At 51.6% G+C, this 18,238-nt stretch overlaps 1 protein-coding gene and 1 pseudogene across 1 annotated transcript in view; one reads left to right on the forward strand and one right to left on the reverse strand.

Annotated features, from left to right (window-relative positions):
- Window positions 1–18,238, forward strand: part of LOC116807532 (uncharacterized) — a 1,256,502-nt pseudogene that overhangs the window by 966,699 nt on the left and 271,565 nt on the right.
- The window catches only part of LOC116806707 (hydrocephalus-inducing protein homolog), a 52,335-nt gene that overhangs the window by 3,867 nt on the left and 30,230 nt on the right, over window positions 1–18,238 (reverse strand). Inside the window, exons 17-41 of the mRNA XM_072921418.1 lie at window positions 17,929–18,050; window positions 17,659–17,841; window positions 15,784–16,023; window positions 15,329–15,533; window positions 14,570–14,871; window positions 13,622–13,759; window positions 12,575–12,762; window positions 12,218–12,400; window positions 11,861–11,980; window positions 10,485–10,644; window positions 10,208–10,380; window positions 9,853–10,051; window positions 9,115–9,214; window positions 8,335–8,434; window positions 7,691–7,859; window positions 6,536–6,774; window positions 6,157–6,217; window positions 5,336–5,540; window positions 4,671–4,966; window positions 3,941–4,092; window positions 2,810–3,005; window positions 2,144–2,252; window positions 1,304–1,558; window positions 834–976; window positions 265–489 (exon numbers count right to left, since the gene is read on the reverse strand). Of these exons, the coding sequence (XP_072777519.1) occupies window positions 265–489; window positions 834–976; window positions 1,304–1,558; window positions 2,144–2,252; window positions 2,810–3,005; window positions 3,941–4,092; window positions 4,671–4,966; window positions 5,336–5,540; window positions 6,157–6,217; window positions 6,536–6,774; window positions 7,691–7,859; window positions 8,335–8,434; window positions 9,115–9,214; window positions 9,853–10,051; window positions 10,208–10,380; window positions 10,485–10,644; window positions 11,861–11,980; window positions 12,218–12,400; window positions 12,575–12,762; window positions 13,622–13,759; window positions 14,570–14,871; window positions 15,329–15,533; window positions 15,784–16,023; window positions 17,659–17,841; window positions 17,929–18,050 (4,463 nt within the window). The remainder of the gene's footprint in view (window positions 1–264; window positions 490–833; window positions 977–1,303; window positions 1,559–2,143; window positions 2,253–2,809; window positions 3,006–3,940; window positions 4,093–4,670; window positions 4,967–5,335; window positions 5,541–6,156; window positions 6,218–6,535; window positions 6,775–7,690; window positions 7,860–8,334; window positions 8,435–9,114; window positions 9,215–9,852; window positions 10,052–10,207; window positions 10,381–10,484; window positions 10,645–11,860; window positions 11,981–12,217; window positions 12,401–12,574; window positions 12,763–13,621; window positions 13,760–14,569; window positions 14,872–15,328; window positions 15,534–15,783; window positions 16,024–17,658; window positions 17,842–17,928; window positions 18,051–18,238) is intronic.

Here is an 18,238-nt window from a genome sequence, read left to right on the forward strand (position 1 = left end):
TCTACATGGGCTGCAACACTTGTGTTTGTGGCCCACACTGAGGCTTTGGGTGTGGCTGAAGGTCTCTTATCAAAAGGCTTCCTCCTCTCCTGTGTGTGTATCCGGTCACTGTGCCTCCACCTCTCCGTTCAAATGCGCTGCTGGTGAACCTCATGGCTGTCCAATGTCCAGAGGAAGCAGGAGCTGCTCAGCCAGCAGTGATGGTGTTCTAGTGGTTCTTTTTGTAAAACCCGGGTTGGCTTTTCTTGCCATTTTGCTTCTTACCTGCTTTATTTTAGGCCGCGTGGCGGCTGCCGGGTCTTTCCTGGTGGTATCCTTCCATGTGACAATGCACATTTGGTCATCCCAGTCAGGAACCTTCTTTTGTGGCAGCTCAAAGTTGACCTTGGTCATCTTACATTTCACAAGGTGCCTCCTGAAGGTGGCTGGGACATCTGATTTCAAGATCACTGTGATGTCCTTGGCACAGCCAGGATGGAGGTGTCCCACCTAGGGAGAATCAGGGAGTCAAGAGCAAACTGGAAGCACTGCCAAGGGCAGGACTGACAGCAAAAGGGACTGACGGATGTGGTGAGCAGCTGTGCCAGGAATCTGCACCTCAGAGTGGATTTAGTGAAGTTTGATAGACAAAAGTATGAACAGAAGGTGCCACCTCCCGTAACATGAAACCTTTTCTGCAAGGCTGGCAGCCTTGGCCCAGCCAAGCCAGGGACTGCATCTCCCACGTGGCACTGGAATGGGCTATCAGTGGTATGTGAGCACTCCCTGCCAGCTCCTGGGAACACCAGGGCAGGGCCTGAGCAATGGGGAAAGGCAGAGCAGTCCACGCTCACCTTGGGGGAGAACAGGAATGGGGCATCTGCCTCCCACTCAAAGCGCATGAACTGCTTAAGGCTGCGGTTGGTGACGGCGAAGGTCCTGTAGCAGCGCTTCCCGACAGGACAGTCCCCAAACTCGATGTGATTCACTCTGACAGCTGTTAAGGAGGAGAGCAAGGGATCTCAGCATGCAGGGAGCTCCACCTGCCCCCTGACGTGCACAGACACCTGCATGTTCAATGCTTCCTTGCTCCAAGCCTTCCCCCCTCTGAGAGGGAGCTCCCCAGGCAGTTTCACCACTTCCAGGGACACATCCCTGAGCCAGTGACGTGCAGCACAGCACACACTGCTCTGCATGCATGGCTACCACACCCACAGGCCACCAAGCCCCGTGGGAGACAGCCCAGGCCTGGCTAGAGGGAGGACACACATGATCAGATATTTTCCTCTTCCTTGCTCCACCTTGGCAGTCTCTCCTCTCTTACCATCAGTGATGTCTTTCTTCAGACTGCTCTTAACATTCCTTTCCTGTGTGTCATCCTCTAGTCCAAGCAGGGTGAATTCCTCCTTGTGGCCTTCACCCACCAGCTCTATTAGGGTCTCGTTAGAGTAGCTGTCCTTCACTAACACATGAATCTTCCCTTCCAGATGTTGAGCCAGGGTGGGTTTGAAAATTACATCAAACTCAGTTGATTTCCCGGGACTCAGATGGAAGAAAGGCTTCTTTGGGAGCTTGCTCGCTGCACAGCAATGGAAATCAGAGTTAGGTGGTACAGCTGTACAGAGGAAATATTTCCATAGCATACATGAGGAATAAGAGGTTGAAACCAGCTGCCTTCTAAGCACAGGTTCTACCCCCTGTGGTTCCAGAGTGGTTCCAGACCCTCTTCCTCTGTTCACAAGACGGCCACCTCCAGACACAGCTTAACCTCAGGCTGATGCCCAGCCCTCATTCCATCTGCTTCCAGCCAGCTCCAGCCATATGGAAAGCTGAGCCAAAGAGTGCTTTGGGCTTCTGCTGGCTGGCTGTGTGCTCAAGGGCTGTGTCTGTTCAGGCTGGTACCTTCCCACGTGCAGCAAATACCTCAGAGGGTCCCCTGAGGTAGTGGCAGTCCCCCACAACTCAACCCACCACGTCTAGAAGAACAGAACTTGCTACAGCTTGCTAGGAGGAGACCCTGCAAAAAGCCCCCAAGAAAAGCTCGGGGGACAGAGAGCCCAAGGAAAGAAACTGTGCCTAACATCTGGCTGCTGCTCAGAGAACCAAGAGCAGGGCACACGTTTTCCCTCTGTGCACGATTGCACTTCATGGTTAATGGATTTACCTTTTCCAATTAGTTCCTTTTTCACATCTCCAGTGTGGAATACTTTGACTGGGGAGGTCCTGCCTTTCAAGAAGAACATTCCATGCTCATCCTCCAGGAGTAACATAAACTGAGAAAAGAGAAGCCAGAGCACAAGGATACTGTGAGTCCAGGATGGCACAGGGACTGACACTGCAGTGCTGCTGGTCCCACACGGGAGGCCAGCACCTCTCCCACTACAAACAGCACTTAGCACAAAAGTTAAGTCAAACCAGCCAGGGAAAAAAGGGCATCCAGAGGCATCTGGATAGAAGTGACACAGAACCAAACAGGGCAGAAAGTAATGAGCAGAATGTATTTAAACCACCTCTAAGTCTACTTAAAATGTAATAAACTGGGATCAAATACAATCTAATGGAACTGGGAAATCACACATGCCCATGAGAACAAAAGGTGACCGGAGAGACAGGGGAAAATACTCCACCACCTTTCTTGTGTTCAACTTAAAGAAGAAAGACTGGGCAGAAAATTTCCAAGAACTCCCTTCTTGGAGAACAGACGTCAGTCCTTGTTCAAAAAGAATTTCTGACACCTCTTTCCAGGTTTGCCATGTTCTTTGGGACCCTTCCCCTGTGCCACAAGCACTTGTTCCCAAACCAGACCATTCCTCGAGCAGGTCCTCCTCACCTTGACAGGTATGATGCCATCGTTACGGGTGACCAGAGGGAGCACCTCTGAATCCCACAGCTGGAGCCTCTTGAAGCGCAGCACGGCGTTTCCCCTCTCGCTGCGAGCACTTGAGCACACGACTGTCAACCGCGGCTCGTGCCCCTTCCCGCTGATGGTGAAGGTCAGGATTTGGGGTTCAATTCCCACAGAGCTGCTGGAGAGGCACAGAAACAATTTCAGCTGGCACTAGCCCACTTCTCACTGGGCAAGCGAAGCAACAAGGGCCACCCACAGTGTTTTCCTTGCCTGGTGCTCCTGTACCCCACAACACAGCCCCCCACCAGCCTCTTCCCAATCCACTCAGGGCCATTCACAAGAGGAATCTGCTCCAAAGAGCCAGAGCCTTCCACAATAACACTTAAAAATAATTTCACTTAATTGAATTATGCAGCACAGCAGGTAAATGAGAAGGCACCAGATGAGATATGGCAAATCCCCTGGCTGCAGTGAGATGAGACTTATGCAACGAGCAAAAGCACAGCATGAAAGCAGTACAAAAGCAAGAAGGCAAATAGAAATGATTGTCACTAGCAGTAAAGATCTTTTCCAAGAACAGTAAAAAAGCAATTGCTCATTAGAAATTAGACTTCTCTTGCTCCAATTCAGCCACTAAAGGGTTGGGGAAGGGCAGGTCAAAGCCCCAGTTCACAGGTCCCAGGGCAGAGGAACTGGGCTCCTCTTTCATACCAGCTCCAAACACTCACATAAAATAGCTTAATGAATGCCAGGGGGTCACACAGGATCACTTAAGTTTACAGAAACAAAGAGAAAACGTGACTGCTGACTTGCTGGCACAGAAACTGCTTCATGTAAGCCTTTGTCGTTGGAAACCCCCAGCTCAGCTGCAGCACATCTCAGTAACTTGCGGTTGGCCACCTGTACTATTTCCCTGTCTTCACAGTTCCTCACACAGGCTAAAGCATCAGCCTCATTCTCCTGCTCTAAGGGCTATTGGCTCCCAGATCATCTCATGCCAAGTACTCTGCCTAAGGCTACTGACAGCATTAGCGCTAACAAGAGGTCTGTGCCTTCCCAGGGGAGAGGCAGCTATCAGTGAGGCCTCCCCCACTATTTCACAGGGTCAGTTACCCTTTTGGGATGACAAGGGAAGCCTTGAAAGTGCAGTTGTAGTTCTGCTCCTCTGGTGGGGTGAAGGTCACCGTAGCAATGGCATAGGATGAGCCGGGAATGGACATCTTGACTGGATACAACTTGAAAATATTTTCGATAGGGCTTTTTTCCTTGAGGGAACCCAGAGAGCAGTGTTAGGAGGAAACACCTTTCAACATGACGCAGTTTTATCCATAAATGCATTAATGAGAGCAGTCCCAGACACTGTGTCTTCCTTCCTGCTTCCCTGGGCAGGCTCCCTCCCTCCCAGGGAATGCCGACCTTGTGCTGAAGCACTGTGTGTTTTGAGGGCTGGCAGCTGCCCCAGCCTATCTGGGAGGTGGGCATTGCATGGAAAACCCTGCAAATGACCTAGAACTGGCCTTCAAGGAAAAGGAAAAGCCAGGGAGCCTGAGAAAATGCTCTGCTTGGAGTTCTGGCATGTCAATTCATAACTGAGAAAATGCTCTTCTTTGAGCCCTGGCATGTCAGGTCATAACATCCCTTCTCTGTGTGTGCTTCCCAGAGAGGTTCAGAAGGATTCACTTCTCCCACCGAAGACCCAGAGGTGTGAGCCAAAACCAAGACATGCAGAATTCCACACAACTGCTCCCTGGTTCTGCTGCCCTCCCCTGCACTTTGACCTGCACTGAGCTAGCCTTGTCTGGGCCACAGGATCAATGCACCTGGAGAACAAAACAGGCTCTCAAACGGCCCTTAGAGGGCAACCACCTCCTTGGCCTTCTGTTCCACCTTGGCCTCCTGTTCTTACCTCTCCAGACAGCGGTTTGATGGAGAGGACCACGTCACATGGCAGATGGCGTGCGTTGTAGATACTGAAATGAGCTTCAGCCTCTCGCCCAACCTGAATATTGCTGAAGATGAATCTGTTCTCATCTGTGACAAACAGGCCGGCGCCTTTCACCGACTGCATCTTCTGGACGAGGTCGCTGCTGCTGCAGATCGGGTAGTCCTCAAAGATTGATGTGACGTCCTCAACAAGTGCTGTGGACACACCAGAGGGATGAGCACGGAGAAGCCTCCCTGATGTGTTTATCTGGGCCCTGCTGGCCTCTCAGAAGGCTTGATAAGCCCTTTCTGCCCGGGTGACTGCTAAACCCAGCCTTGGGTGGGGGAGCTGGCTGAGGATGGAGCTCAGTCAAACTCAGCCTTAGAGAGCATTGCTTTCCTTTTATCCTTCCATGCATCCCTCTCAGCTGGGAGGGATGAGTCCACTGGTGGACTCGAAGAGGGCTGGAACCTCTGAGGATTTTAAGGAGGGAACCCAGGCCTAGCATGGCTCTCTGTCCAAGCAGCAAGTTCAGGTGCTGATCAGCAGCAGGTGTGACCAAGGGCACTGTGGGCAGTAGGTACCTGGGAGGCAGGACTTGGCAATCAGGGTAAAGGGAATGCCGAGGGGATTGTCCTTGGGGTCTCTGCCCGTGATGTCAATGTAGAGCTGCTTCTCACACGTCCCCTCCTGCCTGGCAAGGCATTCCACTGAGATTTTCTGCTGGCCCCCGGGACCGATGGAGCCGGAGCAGGGGGACACCGTGAACATGCCAACACTGAGGCGACTCTGCAGGAAAAGTTCCAGGAGAGGCTGATGGCTAATGGCTGTGCCTTGAGCACCCCAGCAAGGAATATGTCCTGCCTTGGCCTCCAGCTGGGCCCAAGCACCCAGTCCCAGGGCAGGGAAGGATAACTCCATGGCCCAAAGGCAGCCCCAAGCTGAGAGCAACAAGCCAAGAGGAGCTGCAAGCCTGTCCCAAGTGGCAGAGAGAAAGGAGTTTGAGTGTGAAGACTGAAGGTGGTAGCTGTGATCCTCCAGAGGTAACAGAAATAGCAGAGAGCAGAAATAGCTGTGAGAAATGATGGGAGGGAACTGGGAAGAAGAAAAAGCAATGTTGTCTGAGCTCTGTGGACCGGGAGTTCAGTGGGGGATGTTTTTGCTTCTGTGGTGTGCACAGACCTACGCTGCCTCGCAGCTAGCAAACACAGGACCTGCTCCCCTCTGTTGACCCCACCGCTCCAGGTCAGAGGCAGAGTACAGGACTGCCAGGGGGACTGAGCAGACACTGGACTCCATCCTGCAGACCATGTCCCACCCTGTGGCAATGAGCCCCCAGCCCGGGCACAGCAGCATCTTCTCACATCCCCTGCAGCAGCACTGCTGGGGAGCAGGAGTCACCCACCTGTGTCGAGGAACTTGATTTCCTTCTCAGTGAGCACTTTGCAGATTCCCCTTGCTGTAAACTGAGAGGAGAAAGCAGAGGTATCTGTCATGCTGAGCTGCCCTGCCTTCCTCTGAGGCTGAGGCTGGCCTTCCTCCTCAGAGAGGAAAGCCTTCCTCCTGATGGCTCCCAGAGAGCAACTTGCAGCTCCCAGTGCCGGACAGAGCAGCTCTATCACCACCTTCACACTACACGTGGGGTACCAAGGTGCTTTTTTGCTCCCTCTCCCCAGACCAGGGATGCAGATGGACAATAGCCCAGGTCTCCTGGCTGCCTGCCCCTCACCAGCTGTGGGGCGCTGCCTCCTCACACAGGAAGGGTGGTGCAGGGCTTCTCCTACCTTTTGCTTTCCAAGGCTGATGCCTCCTCGGGTGCTTGGCAGATGCAGAATTTGAAGTTGAGTGTGCCTTTGTTGTCCAGCACGACCGTCAGGGTCTTCCTGGAGCCCTTGACCATGGCTCCGAAGTTGATGGGTGAGGCAGGCTCAACGCTGCACTTGCTGTACTCGGCTTTCGCCGACACCCTCAACGGGATGTTGCCGACAAGCTCGCTTCCTTCACCGGAGCTGGCATCTCTCACCTGCGTCCACAGGAAGGGAGGTGACCAAAGCAAAGAGGCCAGCCTCCACCCCAGCCCCCAGCCTCCACCCCAGGCCTCCGGTTTACCCCTCCCATTTTAGGCACCTCCTCCAGAGTCCACTTAGGAATTCTCAGCTCCACTTAGGAAGCCTCCCAAATGGTTTTGAAAGACTGTTTGTGTATGTAGGAGAGAGGATTCTCCAGTCAAAGCCCTCCTTCCATTAGACACCTGTGGGAACCCAAGGAATATCCCCCTGTCTGCTCTGGAGTGCTCTGACTCCCAGGAAAACACTGACTTTGACCCTCATTCATGGAGAAAACTTCCAAAGCCTCAAGGTAAACTAGAGACCACAAAAGTGTGAAACAGATTGTAGAGAGTACTTTAGTATGTCACATAGGGGAGAAATTTAGGTTTTAGCATTTTTAGTATGTTATAGATGGGTTCAAGATGAAGGATAGAGGGTGTTGTCTTGAGTTCCTTTCTTCTTTCTTCTTCCTCCTCTTTCTTCTTGGGTTTAGGTGGTATCTTGTAATTAGGTAGAAAAATCTGCATTGCGGGTCGTTAGGGGTCAGTTATTGGGTTACTTCTTAATTGGGTAGTTTAGTTTTTGATTAGACTTAAAAAAACCTTGCAGCACGAGGTTGTTGGCCATTTTTGTGCTGTTTTCACGCATGCAAGGTCTGGGCACAGACAGTGTGCTGAAGTTTTGGTAAGATAACAATAAAACAAGAACCTGAAGACCAAAGAAGTCCAATGTGTCTCTCATTCCTGACACAGAACTGTTCCAGGAGGGTCTCCCCTGCCAGGGGAGCCCTCAGGGAGTTGACCAACTTGGGGCCCACAAACTCACGGGCACCTATCCCGTTTACGCTCCCAAAACACCATGTGATAACGCAGCCTGGCCCAGGCAGCTCACCTGACAGTACAGGATGGGTTTGTCCTTGAGGAGAATTTCTCTTGTGGGGTGGAAGAGCATCTCAACATCCACGCCAGGCTGGGAGGCAGTCAGCATGCCCGACTTAGGCTCAACAGTGAAGTGGGAGGCCACGTCTCGCATCCTGGGACCTGCACTGCCCAGCATGAAACTGGGGAGAAAGGGAAGGGATGGAGATCTCTGCAGCTAAAAGTATTGGTGCCACCAGCACAGCCTGGACTTTGCATAGGACCAGAAAAAAGGAAAAGCTCTGCTCAGGGAATCCTGGATCTTGACAGAGAGTGCAGACAATCATGAGGTTACTGCAAGAAAGCTCAACACTGACAGTTTTCATTCATTTCTTTACAGAGTCTCAGAAAGAGAAAGGAGGTGACCATCAAAGAAAGGCAATGAATCTCAGCATTTCAGTGGCTGAAATTTTGGGGCTCTCCTTTGGGCTCCAGCTGAGCTCTGAAGAACTGTTGGTTTGTGGCTGGATTCTCTGGTGAAATAACTGATATTAGAGAGCCCAGGGTTTGTACTTACCACGAGGTAGCCAGCATGGAAACAGGTTCTAGCCATTGACAGAGGGAGAATTCAGGCCTGGGAATCCGAGGAAATGCTCACTACCAGGCAGCTGGGCTTACCTGTACTCAATGTTGTATGCCCCTTTGTTCTGTAGAGTCAGGACGTGCTTTGCATTATCGAGGACATTAATGGTTCCAAATTCCAAACTTCCACCTGGACCTGCGGAAAACCCACAGAGCGAGGTCAAACACGGTATTTGTGAGCTGCTGCAGAATACACCAGGTCACAAGCTACATGGAGGTCTTGGCACAAAACCCTTTTCAGTAAGTTTCCATTCTTGAAGGTGTTTCCAGCTACTTGTCTGCCCTTTCTCTTCTCACTCAAAATATCTGCAGGCTTAGTAGCTAAGGAGCTCAGCTCCCATTTCCTCACTTCCAAGCACAAATCCAATTACTTCATATGCTGTGCTGAGCCTATGGGGCTTGCCAACTGCCTGTTCACGTCACTGCTGTTTCAGAGCCCCCAGATCCAATCTGCTCATGAAGCTGCACACTTCAAAGGTCAGAGGAAAGAGACCTAAGGCTGTCAGTGCCCTGACGATGCTTTATTCCACACAGCTTGCAGGGTATGTGCTTTATGCATCCACGCCATCTTTGCATCCCATCCCAACCCATCCCATCCCATCCCATCCCATCCCATCCCATCCCATCCCATCCCATCCCATCCCATCCCATCCCATCCCATCCCATCCCATCCCATCCCATCCCATCCCATCCCATCCCATCCCATCCCATCCCATCCCATCCCATCCCATCCCATCCCATCCCATCCCAGTGCTTTGGTCACCCAAAGGTAATGCAGTGCACCTGCACTGCTTTGTTTAGGAGGCATCCACTGACCTTCAGGCATGTCAAAGCTCAGAGAAATGTTATAGACCTCTGCGGAGATTTTGATGTTTTCGGCCTGAACAATCCCCAGGATGTTTTCTGGATCTGAAACCTGAGGCAGCAAGGAACAAACACTGCTCAGATTGTTCTTTTGGTAGACAGCTTGTAAGTCCTTGTCTCTGCTGGCTGCTTCCCCTGTGGCCTCCCTGGCTTCACAAGCGTTGGAGGACGCCCGAACTTTGCTAACCTGTTCATCTCATGGGCTGCCCCAGTGGGATTCTGCCACAGTAAAACACCCTATCAGCCCAACTCTGCACTCTTCAGCAGGGAATGCTCTCTTGGAGAGGCACAGAGATATAAGAACAACCACAAGAAGTGTGAGGTGTCTTAGAGCAGGTGGCATTGACAACCCTCTCCAATTGCTTAGCACCTTCTCTGAAATGCACACCTAAACCATGGGGAACAAAATCCCAGGGGGAGAGTTGTTGCACTGTGGAAGAGCTTCAGACAAAGTCCAATGTAGAGCCCACGCTGCAGTCTGTACAAGCAAACAACAACCTCCAAGCACCCACAGGAACAAGGTTGTGGTACAGGCTCAGGGTGCAGTGTCTGGTTATCTGGGGGGACGTGGACGCACTGCACGTTCTGGCAAACGCTGTGTAGAGGCAGAAGTTGGGGTCACAGCACCCTTGTGTCTGTCAGGTGCAGCTCTTCCTGCCCCTGCCCCCAGCAGCACACAGCCCCTCTCACCTCTAGCTGGAGAGTCTTCTCAATGCTGCCCACCTGCCCGGCCCTGAAATGCACTGTCACTTCAAACTCTGAGCGGGGATCAATGGCGCCGTTATCTTGTGACAAGGAGAAGTTCTCAGCAAGGTCATCCAGCCCACTGAGCTGCCAGGCCACGGGCAGCAGGGTGTCGTTTCTCAGGACCAAGGTCCTGCTGTCAGTGCTGCAGAGACAGGAAGGCACTTGGCATCAGCTGCTGGATGGCCACACCAGCCTGGCCACTGAATGCAACTTGGAGCAGCTCCATCCATGCCCTGGAAACCAGAGTCAAACGTTTTCTCTTTGTCACAAGACTTGGAGTGCTTGTGGGATGACTGACCTGTGCAGAAACTGCTTGTTAAAAGACAGCTCCAGGGGGCTGACCTCCAGCTTCATGCGCACCCCAAGGCAGCACAGGCTGAAGACCACTGGCTCCGGGTTCTTCCCAATGCTGCAGATGAGTTTGTCTTGCAGGAAGCCAGGGGAAGTGGGGTATGCCCAAATGGTCAGCTCCTGGACACGGCCCCACAGGAAGAAACAGAAAGAGCTCTGTGTGAGAGCAGGAGGAGCAGCCCCTGGGCACTTCTGCATCCCTGCTCTGCCTGCCCCTCTCCTACCTGCTTCTGCTTTGGTTTCAGCGCCATGCTGGGAGGGTCCAAAAGGAACGTCTCTGCTTCCCCAGCATTCTCAAAGGAGAACTGGACCTCTACATCCATGGGGGAGCTGTTGAGGATGGTTATATTCTCCGCATTGCCAGGACAGTTCTGGGCCTTGTACCTGTCCACAAAAGGGGAAAAGGCTGCAGAGCAGACTGTTGCCTTTGCCACACACCAAGGAGAGCACCGTGTGACCCGAGGAAGTGATGCTGCAAGACCCTGCTCTAACAAACAAAAGTGAGAAATGGATCCCAGTCAGGGGCATGGCCGTGTGCTCGTCCTTGCCTTACTCTGATGCCTTCCCCAGCCCTGAAGCCTGATGATGTTCAGGCCACTGCAAGAGTTTTTAACACAATGTAAATTCAAAGATGCCTAGAAAAATAACACTACACCAGGCACATGGGTTCTTTCCCCTTCTTTCTTGGGGGGCCTTCCCTGCAGGCTGTAAGGAAAGGCTTTTGAAAAAATAGTTTAGCTAATTTCTTCCATAAAAGTCATGAAACTGCTTTGGATTTTATGGGTTAGCGCAAAGTCTGAGAAAGAAGCATAAAGCATCAATTCCCAAGAGCAACGCAAAAAGATAACAAATGATCCTTCTCTCAGGTGTGGAAATTACTTTGGATTAAAAGGGTTAAAGAGGCAAACAGAAATCCCAGACCATCTATCAGTCTGGCTAAAGATTGTCTGTTTTTTAAAGTATTTTGATTTCATTTACTTGGGTTGTCAAAATAGCCCTTGCCCTCCAGAGCTCCCATGGAAGCCAGAACTTAATACTAAATGTCATTAAAAAGAAGTGACAGTAAAAGTAGAAATACACAATAGCTTAAATGACAAAGTGTTTAGGCAGACTTTACCCAGCAGTGAGGATGCATTGTCATTACAGGGAAATGTAATTCCTGCTGTACGTTACCCCCAACACCCATTGGCAGGTCAATAATAAAATCTTATTAATGATTACAGGTTAATGAAAGGTTTACAAAACCATCTACAGAATAATTGCTCAATCAGGCTACCTGCAGAGCTCAAAGCACTTCACAAACCACCATAAAGTTCATTTCCTAAAGGGTGAAGCTGAAATGTGGAGGGGGACAGAAGTTGCCCCCGAGTCACCTTTGGACCGGCAGCAGCAAGGGGGCCACCAAGGCACCCACTGGGCAGGCAGAGCAGCTCCTCCAAGGCTCATTTGCCTCTTTTCTGCTCACGTTCACACATCTGTGGTCCCTCAAACCCATGTGTCTCCCAGGACTCTGCCAGGGACTGCCCTGGGCTGTGCCACCAGGACAGCCTGTCTCCCCAGGCGTGTCACAAAAGTACAGGGCCCAGCAGGGAGCACGTACCACTCTCTTGATTTCCCACACATCAGCGGCCCAAAGTGGAATCGCTCTGTGCTTTCAACATACTCCTTGAAGATTATTTCATCTTCCTTCATGGTTTTCCTCCACTGTGGAAACACCACCCTGGGCAGAGAAGGTGGGGAAGGAAGAGCTATGAGATGCTCCGAGTAGGAAATGTCGTCAGAACGCCAAAACCCCTCCTGGAGGCTGAGGCACCATCTGCCTTGCCAGCTCCAGCACAGGAGGAGGTGCTGGGTGACCTCAGGCAGCACGATCTGCCCAGGCAGAAGCCCCAGGGGTCAGCCCTGGCCGTGGTTCAGGGGCAGCAGTGGTGTGGGGGCTGCCAGGGGCCAGCCTTACTGTGGGTCCTGGCTGATGCTGGGGTACAGGCCGGTGCCACGGCAGGGCAGCTCGTACGGGCGCTTTGTCTGCACGAGCTCAAACCTCAGCGTCTGCTCAAACTTCCCTGGCCTTTTGGTGGAGAAGTGAACCTTCAGTTCCACCTCACCGTGGGCAGGCACTACCCACCGGTACCGTTTCAGCCTGGCAATTAAAGAGGAGGCTTCAGACGTTGCTGAGAAGCAAACAAAACGAGGAGGGTGCACTCGCCATCCCCTGGAGGCACTGGCACAGGGTCACTGTGGAGCTGGGGTCGATGGACCTTGTTTGGCAAGAGGACCAAGAAGCAGAGGCATCACCTCCTCCTGCGTGGCTCACCTGAGGAATTCTGTGGGCATTGAGGCACTTTCCATCGTGCTTTTGCTGCTTGTTGTGGGGGAATCCTGGGGACTTTCTGTTCTCTGTGTGGACACCTGGCTCTCCTTTGCAGAGCTGTCTCTGCTGGCCGCTTCACCCATCTTTGGTTGGCCCTCGGCAGAACCGCCCCTCATATCTGGGGCCTCGGCCTAAGGGGAGAGAGAAAAGGGAGAGAGAGGTGAGCCCTGAGGCATCCCCATCCTGGAGAGCAAAATGGGGCTTTCTTCACCAGCAGAAGAGAGAATAAATAAATAAGTCCACCTGCCCATGGACTTGGTCTTCCTTATTGGTGTTTGTTTTGCCTAGGACTGTTGGAATCCTAGATACTGAGAATTTTAAAGTTTCTGTGCTAGAAGGCACAGACTTACAAAAGAGCACTGCATTTGACCTGAGGCTGTAGAGAAGACTTCCAGAATTAATTAATAACACTGAAATTATGAGTGTGTAGTTAGTTAGAAGTGTGTAATGTCACAAAGTAAAAAACTTAGGGTTTAAGGTTTTAGAACATAGAAATAAATATGAAGCAAGATAAAAGCTTTAAAGCAAAAGCAAATTCTTCACCTTCTTTTTCCTTCTTCTTCATAAAGTTAAGTAATGTAATTAGAAAATAGTCCACATTACAGGCTTTGAAAAATCAATTAAGTTAAAATATAATAACCTAAGTATCATTTCTTAGTTAAATAATTTAATTTAAAAAATCCTCATAACAAAAAATAGTTAAACATTTTATACCTTACCAATAAAAAACTACAAAATTCACAGCCGTGAAACTATTTTGCTAATAAAAAATAATAATACCTAAAAATAATAAACACCTAAATACAAACATAAAATACCATCTCAAATACCTTCAATCCCAACCTCAACAAAAAAAAAAAAAAACCACCAAAAATGCAACCAAAAAAACAAAACAAAAAAAAACAGCAAAAAAAACCCCCCACCTAGGACAACCCTTCTCACTCAGGACCCTCTCCTCAAAGGAGGTTGATGGTTTAGGTGATTTTTTACCTCTTGCGGTGCCAGGAGGGTGAAGGGCTCCACACGCCCTGCAGGGCCCAGCCGCTCCTCTGGGTACTCCACTATGGAGAGCACAGCAGCAGGGGGAAGGGGAGGCCCGTCGGGATGCAGCCCCAGATGTTCCAGCATCTAAAACAGAAGAGGAAATCCTGCTTGTACTTGTGTCACCTTGATCCTCACAACTCCTTTAAAGGCACTGAGCTTTAGGCAGTGGGGTTTTTGATTTATATGAATAGAAGTGCTTTGTTGTGCCCGCTGGGGTGAGCGGGCTCCAGAGCAGAGGCAACAGCTCCAAGCAGGACCAGGAGAGAAACCTCTATGGGCATTCTCAGTTTAGTCAGAGAGAAAAAGAGAGGTTTCTGCCAGGCTAGAGCCTGGGAAAGAGTTGCAAAGGAATGTAAATAATCCTCTGTCTCTCTTGTTGTTCACATTGTTTATAGATATGGTCTGCCACTGTGCATCATTCACTGCACACCAATGGTGTGAGATTTTTTACTTTAAGACCACTGAAATTAGTCTGCACGATGCTCTCCATAAAAAGAGTGATGTATTTGAAATGAATCAGTTGAGTTGTGCTGTTAGAGTTCACATCCTCTAACTCCAGCCTTCTGGAGTTCTCTCATTCTCGTCCTGCCTCAACAGCGACAACCCTCTCCGGAGTGCCTCAGCTGATGAAAACAATGACCATGAGCTGCCCTGTCCTGTTCATAACGATTTCCAGGCTGGGAAACTCTGAACAGACAGGACACTTGTACACAGAGCACTGCCACTTCCTGCCCATCTGAGGGATGGTGATAACCTCCCCATCCACACAGATGTCATTGTGGAACATCATCAGGGGCCTGGACAAGGCTCTGTGCCATTATCACCTGTGGGGACACAATGCTCCAGGGCCCACGACCACGGCAAGCTCAAGATCTGAGCCTTGCAGGGTTTTACCTGGTCCTCCCTCGGGATCTCCCCCATCATGGCCCTCGGATCTGTGACCTGCATGTCCAGGCACAGCGCCCCGTCACGGCAGTCTCTGACTGCCCCTTCTGCAATTTCACTTTGCGCCTCCAGCTGAAAGGACTGACGACTCCTTGGGCCTTCACGGTTTTGTTCAGGCTTCTTCTCCACCTTCTCCTGGGGCTTATTGGTCTTCTGAGCAATGTGCAGGTGGCACAGGTCAGCCTGAGAGACAGGATTGCCAGTCGCTTTCACCATGGGCTCAGAATGGCTCGTGACAACCTTGTGATATCCTGCAGTGCAAAACCAGGGGGAAAAGTCAGCCTCCTGCCCACCTGTGATCCTCATCCTCCTCCACATCTCCTCAGACCCTGGGAAAGGAGACTTGGTGAAAGCAACATGAGCTTCTTCTTTTGTTGCTAGGAAGGTGCAAATATAAAAGAGCCAGTGATATTAGACCTGGCTGAAGAACTCATCCAATCCTAGTCTTTATGGCTAAGGGACACAAGGGAATATCCTGATTATTCCCCCAGTCTGGCAGGCAGATAGGGGCTTGCTTTGGCTACACTCAGGGTTGGGATACCACAGCCCTTCACCCAAGACTTTCTCCACCAAGCTGGAGAACAGGCAGTTGCTAAAAGCATGGGCTTGCCCTGGAGAGCAAGGTGAGAGTTCAGGGTGTACGGAATGGACTCCCAGCTGGGACCACAGTCAAAACAGACACTGCCAAACCCTCACTGTTTTTCTGACCTGGTGCTGCCTTGCCCTTGTCCTCAGCCTCAGCCTCAGCCCTGACCTTGGCCTTTGCCATGGTCTTGAGTTCTGCCTGCTGAGCCTTCAGCCTCTTCTGTGCTCCATAGTCCTCCAGCACCTTTGGGAGCAGCGTCCCACCCACGGCGCGTGGAGGCATTAAAAAGCTCTTTTGGTTCTCAGAGCCCAATGCCATCCGCAGGATCTGTGTGTGTAGGGAAGAGAAACCATAGCAAGAGTCCTTTTCTTGCCTTTTATCTCACATACTCAACAAACCCAATTTCTGTCTCCTCCCTTCCTCCCAACAACACAAACTATTTAATTCCTCCCACAGCATGTCGGCAGAGCTGGCCTTGCCCTGGGGATTGCCTCCATCTCCTGGCACAAGCCCGGCAATGCTGGAGTGCTGAGAAGCTTGGGCAGCACGTACATGGGGACCAGACCTGCCTTCTCACCTTCTCCTCCTCAAGGTACTGCTTGTCAAAATCCAAGGAGTAAAACTCAATGGGGAAGCTGCATGGGTTCTTTACCACCGCGGTGGCCTCCACCCCATCGCTGTCCACCAGCACCCATCCCATATTTAGTGCTGGGGGGCTGAACTCCAGCCGTGGCTCCAGACCTCGTCCTGAGAGATGCAGCTTTAAGTGATTGCTGCTCCCACACATGTTAAGCTTCAGTTCATTCTTGTAAGACCTCTGAAAAGAGAAAAGTGGAGACAACTCATCCATGAAGTCCCGAGTGACAGGACCCCAAATACAACAACGCTTGCCCCAAGGTCAGGGTGTTATCAGTTCCTCCAAGGTGAACAGAAAACAGGTATTTACTTCTGCTAGGGACTACAGCACCTGTGTCCTGGGTCTAGTAACTGGCATGAATCTTGGTGTGCACTGAAACTGGGTATTTGGGTATCAGATGGATGTACAAAGACTGTCAGGCATTTTCATCTGGTCATGCAGGAGTGCAATGCTCATGGGAAGGGCCCTTGGGGTTACAGTGTCCAGGCACTGTCCTGGCACTGCTGCATCAGGCTAACACCAACTCCAGGAGAGGGGCAAATCAGCTCTCGCTGGCCAGAAATAAGGGTCATCTTCCCTGCTTAGTGTTTGGCTCCGGTCCAAGCCAGACACAAGATGGTCACATCTCTCCAGCAATTAAAAGATCCCTGGGAATGCTGGTGAGCACAGAAGCACTTGTGTCCATGCTGGTACACACTGCCAGTTTCCGAGACCCAGCGGCCACAGGCAAACTACTTTTGGGAATGCTTCATCCTTTAAGTTGAATCCCCAGCTGCACGGCAATGTGCAGGCAGGCCAGAGCCCCAGGGACTGCTGGCAGCACAGGTGACTGTCCTGCCGTGCCCAGGAAGGTGTCTGGTGGCTGATTTGTCTGTCAGTCCTGCAGCAGGATGAGCCCAGCCTGGCCATTCCAGGATTATCCCCTGCGAGTGTCTGTGACGCCGAGTGTCGCAAGTGCAAATACAGCCAGGCAAGGGGCAGGCTGAGGGGAGTTGGGCACATCCCCCCCATGTGCTGAGAGGCAGCCCTGGTGCTCTCTGTGCAAGCTCCCTGTGGGCATTTCAAAGCACATCTCACGGGAGGGCTCTCTGGGGTGAACTGAGCCACGCTGAGTATGTGTGGCAGCACATTTCTCCTTGTGCTGCCACAAGTATGGGCTTTGCAGAAAGCTCCCTGTGAAGGCAGAGCTCATACCACACTCTCTGCACCAGGCCCTCATTTCCAGATAGCCCTGACAGGCCTCCCGGGCTGACACCTGCCAGTCTCACCTCCTCCTTGGGTGTAAACCAGATTTGTAAGTTCTGCCACCTTTGTGGATCAAGGGTTCCTTGGGAGGGCATCACTTCAAAGGGACAGGGCTCATCCTCTGGCGCCCGCTGCTTCTGGCGTAGGGCTGGTGTCACGTATTTGTGCTGATCCTTCTGGGCACAGAAACCAACCGTGTGAGGTCTCCTTGGTCTGCGAGGACAGAGCCTCACTTCCTGAGTGCTCTGAGACACTGATGCAGTGCTAAGAGCACCCACAGCCAAACCAAGAGCGGCCCCCACAGCTAGAGCTGGAGGGAAAACCTGTAGACAGGGCAGGCAGACAGGGAACTACTGTCCTCAGAGGAGGAGGAATGGGTGAAGATGGCAGAAAAGCAAAGCATCCGCTAATGGAACAGGCTCAGGCAAACCAGCCTTGATCCAGACCCTCAGAAGCTTCCTCCAGCATGCTGTAGACCCAAATGCTCAGGCAGCCACAGGAGCAGAAAGGGCAAGAGACACAAAGAAACCCAGCCAAGAAGTTACGTGTTCAATGTTGCCTGTGCTTTACCTTCAGAACAGGCTTGATGGACCATTTGCAGGGGGCTTGGAACCGGTTGTAGAGCCGGATGGTCTCAACCTGGCACTGCCCAACAAGGATGTCAGAGAACTGCAGCGTGTTCTTGGAGAGTTCAAGTGACGGTGCCAGCACAGTGGCACAGAGGCGGATGTGAGACGTGGGGCCATTTGTCACCTGGACAAGGACAGAGAATTCAGCAGAGGGTGCAGGTGACATCTGCTGCTGTGCCCAGCCTGCTGCCTGCCCCAAGAGCTCTGGTACCTCTATGGGCAGCAGCACATCCACGTCACGCGGTGGCTGGTGGGCACTTTCAAAGTGCACTTCAAACGCCACGCTGTGGCTGGGGGGCAGGCTCTTTATCAAGCCTAGGTCCACGCTGAAACCTGGAACAGATGAACACAAAGCAGCTGAGATACCCGAGGAACACGAAATGTGCCATAAGCACATTAAAGCCTTACAGGTGTTCTGGCTGAGAGGGCTGGGGAAAGCCCCACGCTGTTCTGTGACCTGGATAAAAACTTGGAGTGCACCTGAGCAGCCCTCAGACACAGCGAGGCACTGTGATGGAAGT

The sequence above is a fragment of the Taeniopygia guttata genome, chromosome 37, assembly GCF_048771995.1.
Source record: "Taeniopygia guttata chromosome 37, bTaeGut7.mat, whole genome shotgun sequence".
NCBI classification, from domain to species: Eukaryota; Metazoa; Chordata; class Aves; order Passeriformes; family Estrildidae; genus Taeniopygia; species Taeniopygia guttata.